This window comes from Sapajus apella, unplaced genomic scaffold (genome assembly GCF_009761245.1).
Source record: "Sapajus apella isolate SASKATOON/1434 unplaced genomic scaffold, GSC_monkey_1.0 scaffold1, whole genome shotgun sequence".
Taxonomy (NCBI): domain Eukaryota; kingdom Metazoa; phylum Chordata; class Mammalia; order Primates; family Cebidae; genus Sapajus; species Sapajus apella.
In genome coordinates this window covers 75,876,215-75,884,938 of record NW_022436941.1, presented here as the reverse complement: position 1 = coordinate 75,884,938, position 8,724 = coordinate 75,876,215, and the positions used below count along the sequence as shown (strand labels likewise).

General features: G+C 44.1%; 1 protein-coding gene across 2 annotated transcripts in view; it reads right to left on the bottom strand.

Annotated features, from left to right (window-relative positions):
- Positions 1-8,483, bottom strand: part of DIMT1 (DIMT1 rRNA methyltransferase and ribosome maturation factor) — a 15,741-nt gene extending 7,258 nt beyond the window's left edge. The window contains exons 1-6 of one of the 2 annotated variants that reach the window (XM_032280028.1): positions 8,227-8,483; positions 7,810-7,883; positions 6,257-6,343; positions 3,363-3,424; positions 3,189-3,282; positions 3,054-3,103 (exon numbers count right to left, since the gene is read on the bottom strand). In XM_032280028.1, coding sequence (XP_032135919.1) covers positions 3,054-3,103; positions 3,189-3,282; positions 3,363-3,424; positions 6,257-6,343; positions 7,810-7,883; positions 8,227-8,305 — 446 coding nt within the window. In that variant the 5' untranslated portion in view covers positions 8,306-8,483. The other variant, XM_032280036.1, reaches the window with a different exon arrangement.
- Positions 8,484-8,724: the final 241 nt, after the last annotated feature.

Below are 8,724 nucleotides of genomic sequence, written 5' to 3'. Positions count from 1 at the left end.
TGTGTGTGTGTGTGTGTGTGTGTGTGTGTGTGTGTGTGTGTGTGTATTTAATTATTTTGAGACAGAGTCTCACTCTGTTGTCTAGGCTGGACTGCAGTGGCACAATCTCAGCTCACTGCAACCTCTGCCTCCCAGTTCAAGCAATCCTCCTGCCTCAGCCCCACTAGTGGCTGGGATTACAGGCATGTGCCACCATGCCCAGCTAATTTTTGTATTTTTAATAGAGACAGGGTTTTGCCATGCTGGCCAGGCTGTTCTCGAACTCCTGACCTCAGGTGATTTACCCACCTCGGCGTCCCAAAGTGCTGGAATTACAGGCATGAGCCACGGCGCCTGGCCCTACCCTCTGATATATTCTATTCCATGTTATTTTAAAAAAGAAAAAAAAAGGCTGGGCGTGGTGGCTCACACTTGTAATCCAAGCACTTTGGAGGCCAAGGTGGGCCGATCACCTGAGGCCAGGAGTTCAAGACCAGCCTGACCAACATGGTGAAACCCCATCTTTAAAAAAAAAAAAATGTAGAAAGTGACTTCAAAGTTCGTGGAAATATTGAGTTAAAAGATAAAAATAAGCCTACGGGTGGTAGCACATACGTATAATCACAGCACTTTAGGAGGCCAAGGCTGGCAGATCGCTTGAGCTCAGGAGTTCAAGACCAGCCTGGGCAACATGGTGAGACCCTGTCTCTAAAAAATATACAAAAATTAGCAAAGAATGCTGGTACACCCCTGTAATCCCAGCTACTCAGAAGGCTGAGGTAGGAGAATCACATAGCCCAGGCCAGGGAGGCTGAGGCTGCACTCAGCTGAGTTCTCACCACTGCACTCCAGCCTGTCTCAAAAAAAAAAAAAAAAACCATAAACTTTATTATTCAACATAAGCTCCATCAAGTTCAAGACACTTTTGTAAGTGATTATTCCAGCCTTTTAGTCTATATCAGAAAAACCGAGGCTCTGGGGAATTTAGCCATGTCAATGCAGTGTTTATTTTACATTATTAACTGAAGAAAAAAGGGTGCCCTTTCAAGATTTTTTAAGATTAGGAAATGAAAATAAATCGGTAGGCCCAGGCACGGTGATTCATGCCTGTAATAATCCCAGCATTTGAGGCTGAGGCGGGCAGACAGCTTGAGCTCAGGAGTGTGAGACTAGCCTGGGCAACATGGCGAGACCTATCTCTAAAAAATACAAAAATTAGCTGGGTGTGGTGGCACATGCCTGTAATCTCAGCTGCTTGGGAGGCTGAGGTGGAAGGAATGCTTGAGCCCAGGAAGTCAAGGCTGTAGTCAGTGCAGATCACATCACTGCTCTCCAGCCTGGATGCCAGAGCAAGACTGTCTCAAAAAATAAAAAGAAAATAAGCCAGAAGAAGCCAAATCAGGACTGTAAGGTGGACAGCTAACCATTGCCCATTGAAACTCAAAAAATTGTCCTCATTTGATGAGAGGAAGGAGTGGAAGTATTATGGTGGGGGAATCTCTGGGGAAGCTTTCCGGGGAGTTATTCTGCTACATCTTTAGCTAACTTTCTTAAAACACTCTTGTAATAAGCAGATGTTATCATTCTTTGGTCCTAAAGAAAGTCAGCAAGCAAAACGCCTGGAGCATTCCAAAAAAAATTTGCTGTGACCTTTGCTCTTGACTGGTCTATGCTTGCTTTGACTGGACCCCTTCTGCCTCTGGGTAGGCATTACTTTGTGCTTTGTCTTTAGGATCACGCTGGTAAAGCCACAATTCACCTCTGTTATAATTCTTTGAATAAATGTTTCAGGATCTTTTGTTGTTGTTGTTGTTTTTATTTTGACAGTCTCACTCTGTTGCCCAGGCTGGAGTGTGGAGTGCAGTGGTGCAATCTCAGCTCACTGCAACCTCTACCTGCTGGGTTCAAGTGATTCCCCTGTCTCAGCCTCCCAAGTAGCAGGGATTACAGGTGCCCACCATAATGCCCAGCTAATTTTTATATTTTTAGTAGAGACAAGGTTTCACCATGCTAGACAGACTGGTCTCCTGACCTCAAGTGATGTGCCTGCTTTGGCCTCCCAAAGTGCTACTATTAGAGGCGTGAGTAATTGCGCCTGACCATGTTTCAGGATTTTGATCACACTTATATAAAATTTTCAATAGAAGCTCTGTTTTTATCTGCAGGTGATTTGAGTACGTTTTTTGTTTTGTTTTTTCATACAATCTTTCAGAAGGGAGGGTATGACGGTTTTGGCATCCATCAAGCAGAAAGTTTCTTTAATTTTGCAGTCAGAATCGTGTAAGCTGAACCAACTGAGGTGTCTATGGTGTTGGCTATAGTTTGTGCTGTTAAATGTTGTTCTTCATCACTTAGGGAACAAACGAGATGAATGTTTTCCCACAAACTGATATGGATGGTCTGCCACTGTAGGCTTCGTCTTCAACACTGTCTCATCCCTTCTTAAAATGAGTTATGCATTTGTAAACTGCTGATTTCTTTGGGACAATGTCCCCATAAACTTTTTGTAGAGCATCAGTGATTTCACCATTCTTCCAACCAAGCTTCACCATAAATTGGATGTTTGTTCTTCACTTTTAGCACAATTCATGTTGCTCTGATAGGGGCTCTTTTCAAACTGATGTCTTATCCTTCTCAGTGCCTCACACTAACTAGATCCTGTTCAGTTAGTACAGAGTTTATTTTGGTGTTAAAAAAAAAAAAATTGAAATCCATGCATAGTTTTTTCATAATACACATTTTCCATGAACTTTTTGAAGACCTCTCATACTAGAGACCCGTTAGGAAACCACTGCAATTGTCAAGACATAAGGTACTAACAATTCTAACCTAGGCTTAATGGCAGGAAAGATTCAAAAATAGGGAAAGGCTGTCTGAAGCAGGACTTGCAGCACACTGCCCCCAAATAAACTCTCAATTAAAAAGACAGAAAGACCTCCATATAAATCAACATTTTCTACAAAACTTCTTCAGTAGTTTTTCAACTGACCTGACTTTCATTTTTGGTTATGTTCATCACCTGAATCGTAAGTCTTTCTAAAATTTGGCAGTAACTCTAGTCTTTTCACACAAACCTGAAAAAAGGTCGATGTAGCAACAGCTTGAAGACAAAAGGCGAAGAGATCTGTAAGAGAATTAACTAGTTATTTCTGGGAAAGACACATCAGAGAAACACTTAGTATGATGTTCCTGAAAATGTGAGGACATACCTGATAAGGCAAATTTGCCACACAAGCATCAAAGAATGGCAAATCTGTTTTCAACACATCACCCACCAGTATTTGAAGTTTGCTGGCCACAGGCCTAACGAAAAAAGAAGAGATGTAAAAAGAATATTGTTTCATGAGATCGAAATGCACTTAAATTCTATTAGGTATACTCACGTGCCCTGAACTCTTTTGTGAAGTTCAGCTACTAGCCTTGGGTCAAGTTCACAAGCAACAACCTAATTTAAAAAAAAATTATTTAGGTTAATTGGAATATAAATCTCTTATTGTTATCCTAATAGGAACTCTTACATGATTTATGTAACAAACTTATTTTCCCTTTTTTTTTTTTTTTTTTTTTTTGTTTTGTTGCTCTTTTTTTCCAGGCTGGAGTGCTACGGTGGGATCTCAGCTCACCATAAACTCCGCCTCCCAGGTTCAAGTGATTCTCGTGCCTCAGCCTTCTGAGTGGCTAGGATTACAGGCATGCACCACCACACCCGGCTAGTTTTGTATTTTTAGTAGAGATGGGGTTTCTCTATGTTTGTCAGGCTGATCTCGAGCTCTTGACATCAGGTGATTCACCCGCCTTGGGATGCACCCGCCAGCATGCCTGTCTTCTTTTCGCATTTCAACCATCAATATTCCTTCAATTGTACTCTCCTACTTCAAATAGCAAATACCGGCCTGGTGCAGTGGCTCACACCTATAATGCCAGCACTTTGGGAGGCCAAGAAGGCAAATCATGAGGTCAGCAGTTTGAGACCAGCTTGGCCAACATGAAAAAACCCCATCTCTACTAAAAATAGAAAAAAAATAGCTGGGCATAGTGGTGGGCGCCTGTAATCCCAGCTACTTGGGAGGCTGAGGCAGGAGAATCGCTTGAAACCAGGAGGTAGAGGGTGCAGTGAGCCAAGATTGCGTCACTGCACTCCAGCCCAGGCAACAGTGACACTCCATCTCAAAAAAGCAAACACAAACCACCACCCAGAAAAGTAGACAACCAGATTATGTGAGAGTTCTACCCATATAATCAATAGAATCATGTTTCATCTGTCTCTACGCTTTGTAATTGAACAGATGATGGTAAAAATACACCATATGGCCGTGCAGTAAGTGTTGTTAGAGAGGAGCGTACAATGCAGTCGCTCTTACTATTAGTATGTTACATCTACTGAGATACAGAATACATGACATAGATAACTTTTCAAGTAAATGAAAGTGGATGTCAAATAAGGCTGAAATTGAAATTTTATTGCAATTTCAGCTGAGGTTTCATTGACTTCTTTTATTTTTATTTAAAAAAAAAATTTTTTTAAGAGATGGGGTCTCACTCTGTTACCCAGGCTGGGGTGCAACAGCACTATCATAGGTCACTGCTGCCTAGAAGTCTTGGGTTCAAGCAATCCTCCCACCCCACCTTCCTGAGGAACAGGGACCACAGGTGTGTACCACCACCTCAAGCTAATTTTCTTTATTTATTTTTTCTAGAGACAGGTCTCACTATGTTGCCCAGGCTGGTCTCAAAACTCCTGGGCTCAAACAATCCTCCCACCTCAGCCTCCCAAAGTGCTGGGATTATAGGCATGAGCCATCATGCCCAGCCTCTTTTTTATTTTTTGTAGAAATGGGGTCTCGCTTTGTTGCTCAGGCTGGTCTCAAGCTCATGGTTTCAAGCAATCCTCCTGCCCCAGCTTCCCAAAGTTCTGGGATTACAGATGTGAGCCACAGTGCCTGGCTCTACTTCTATGCAGACTGTGTTTACAGGGTAAACAATGTGCTGCTTATTGTTTGGCTCCCAGATGTATCTTTATTTTTATTTTTATTTATTATTTTTTGAGACAGGGTCTTACTCTGTCATCCAGGCTACAGTCAAGTGGTGGGATCATGGCTCACTGGAGCCTCAACCTCCTAGGCTCAGGTAATCCTCCCACCTCAGCCTCCCTGGTAGCTGAGGCTACAGTCATGCACCACCACACCAGGACAATTTTTTGTAGAGATGGGGTTTTACCATGTTGCCCAGGCTGGTCTCGAACTCCTGGGCTCAAGCCATCCACCCGCCTCAGCCTCCCAAAATGCTGGGATTACAGGTGTGAGCCACTGAGAAAGGCCCTCCCAGGTCTATTATCGACTTTTTTTTGCATTCTGTAGATAATGCAGTCCAGCTCCCTTACCTTTCAATGTCTGGTTGGACTTGGCCAGTGAAAGGCACCAGGGTACAAGGGAGAGGGCTTGGGTATTTCCTTCCTAAATTCCCTGTTGAGGCTGGGCATGGTGGTTCATGCCTATAATCCCAGCAATTTGTTGTTGTTGTTTTTTGAGTCAGAGTCTTGCTCTGTTTCCCAGGCTAGAGTGCAATGGCTCTAACTCAGTTCACTGCAACCTCTGCCTCCTGGGTTCAAGTGATTCTCCTGCCTCAGCCTCCCACGTAGCTGGGATTACAGACTCATGCTACCACACCCAGCTAATTTTTTTTGTATTTTTAGTAGAGATGGCGTTTCACCATGTTGGTCAGGCTGGTCTTGAATTCCTGACCTTGTGATCCACCTGCCTTAGCCTCCCAAAGTGCTGGGATTACAGGCATGAGCCACTGCACTCGGCCCCAATCCCAGAACTCTGGGATACTGAGATGGGTGAATCACTTGAGGCCAGAAGTTTGAGATCACTCTGGCCAATATGGTGAAACCCCATCTCTACTAAAAATTAGCCAGGTGTGGTTGCAGGTGCCTATAATCTCAGCTACTCAGGAGGCTGAGGCAGGAGAATCTCTTGAACCCAGGAGGCAAAGGTTGCTGTGAGCTGGGATTGCATCACTGCACTCCAGCCTGGGTGGAATGAAACGCCCTCTCAAAAAAAAAAAAAAAAAAAAAAAAAATCCCTGTTGAAATACCTAACCTGGTTTCTGTTTTCCTGACTGAAATATCTCATGTTTTCTAAGGCAAAATTTATAACGAGGGATCAGGAGTTACTACTAAAATAACTGCAATTAGTTAAAACATATTCAGATTGTAAACCAGCTGAGCTTGCTAACGTAGTCATTTGTGATACCAAGCATTAAATCCCCTTTTTACCTTTTTTGCCTTTTCTAACAACTTTACAGTCATGTTGCCAGTTCCAGGTCCAACTTCTAGCACCACATCAGTTGGTCTTAAGGCAGCCTAAAAGCAAGCACAGCCACTTTAGCTATTCCGGCACATTCAGGACACAGAAGTTAATTTACACCTGAGCATCTTTACTCATATGTGCTCCGATAAGAGCTTTTACTCTGACTCCATTTTTAGATTTCTTTACGATCTATGTGGTTAACAAAATTACTTCAATAACATTTGGTGTAAATGAAAATCTAAGACCTCTCCTAACTTGGAGGAATACTGCTGAACTTTAGAAGTCAGAAAAGCAGGAACAGCATTTGTGGGAAAGGCATTCTGCTTTCTATCTAGAAATATTCCAATAGCCTCTTGTTACCTTCTCTGTTCATATTAACAAGTTCAAATGGGAAAGGATTGTACACGTTGGATGAGGATTTTTCAATTCTCAACCCATGTGTGGTTTCAAGGACACAGAAGAGCAGAAACTGTACACAAAACTGAATGTTTGTACACAGCTATAATATTCTAGGGCCACAGCTTTCATTAGATGCTCAAAGGAAACTATGAGCTAAAAAGGTTAAAATGGTACACCAACCTTCATTTTTTTTTCTCATTTTTCAAATGACATGAAGCCTGACAAGATCTTTAACTACGTAATGCTCTTTCTGTGTAAAGCTCCAGGCTGCTTTCTTTGCTTGTAACCACAAGTGTACTCTGCACCGTGTATATTTCATTTCCTAGCACTCAATCATCCATAACCATAAGAGAGCATCAATAACCCAGACAGGAGTAATACTTCGAGTAATTTACATGTGGCACTGGAATACACCAAATAATTTATACATGATACTACATGTTTTTCTGGGAAACAAACTTTCTCATGTGTGGCTTAGACATAAATAGATGAAGTACATAAAACCTAAAAGTGATCAAAAAGGGGATTAGAAATAGAAGAATAGGCCAGGTGCAGTGGCTCACCCCTGTAATCCCAGCATTGTGGGAGGCAGAGGTGGGCAGATCACCTGAGGTCCGGGCTTCGAGACCAGCCTGGCCAACATGGAGAAGCCCCGTCTCTGCTAAAAATACAAAAAATTAGCCGGGCATGGTGGCACATGACTGTAATCCCCCCTACTCGGGAGGCTGAGGCAGAAGAATCGCTCGAACCCAGAGGCGGAGGTTGCAGCGAGCTGATACCGCACCATTGCACTCCAGCCTGGGCAACAAGAGCAAAACTCAGTCAAAAAAAAAGAAAGAAAGAAAGAAAAGAAAAAGAATTATCTTGAACAAATACAAAAAGTCCAGCTATAAAGTAAATAATCCATAAAAAGACACAGAATTGGGAACCAGGAGAAACTCAGACCACAGAATGAAGCTTATGCAGAAGACAGCCGGTTAATTCTAGACAATTATTTGATTCATTCAACAAATATTTACAGAGCATCTATTTTATGGCAGGCAGACTTTCTGCGCTTATGTATTCATAGGAATAAAATTAATAAACCAACAACTTTCTCCCTTTCCTCTTCCACACCCACCTTATCGATAATGCTGTTAATAATGAGAGGATTTTTCAAAATGTGCTGCCCAATTCCCGTGTTGAACATGAGTCCTGTAAGAAAACACGGAACAGCCTTAATTTTCCTACTGAGATGAGATATTAGACTGTCGCAGAGAAGAAAGCTGGATGGGTAGGGGGAAGAGTTCTGCGCCAACCAGGGCCATGAAACGTCACGCCAGGACTGACAAACTCTTTATAAAGTTCATCCTCCAGCTGGAAAGGAGGCCAGCGGCGACGTGCAGGGCCTGCGGCCGGCTCAGTGACCCCCCCGGTCTTCCGCGCTCACGGGAGCGGGTACTGACCGGCCTCCGCGGATCAGGTCTCGCTCCGCACCCCAAGCTCGGTCCTGCCGTAAGACCTGATCCTACCCCAGCTTCCTCGAGGGGATCCGCACCTCCAGCGCTCCCGAGCTCCCGGTGCTGCTCCTGCGGCCTGCGGCGGCGGCCGACAGCCCCTGACTTGACCTTCGGCATCTCGACAGGAAGCGAGTCCACAGGCCCAGGACGTCAAGGAGGACCAAAGTGGGCTAGTGAGAGAAAGCCACCACGTGGGAATCGCAGTCCCTCGCCGCCCGCAACATTCCGGCCCATGCGACGGAAAAGCAAGGGTCCGCCCCCCCTCGTATGGGTTCCTCCCCCAGAAAGAGGGCGGACCTTGGACCCCAGTGGCTGCCGGGAATTGGAGTCACCGAGTGAGGAAAGCCGAACCGAGGGAGCCTACAGATCCCAGAAGACACCGCCTTACGGAGCACCTCAGTCTGGAGCTGAAGTCCTTGTCCCAACCAGAGCTGTATGAGGTTTTGGTGTGGTCCTTTCGGTGTTGCGAAGGCGGTTTAAATTATATAATGAGGTTAAGACTATGGATGCTTTAGAAGGCCAGTTTCTGGGATCAA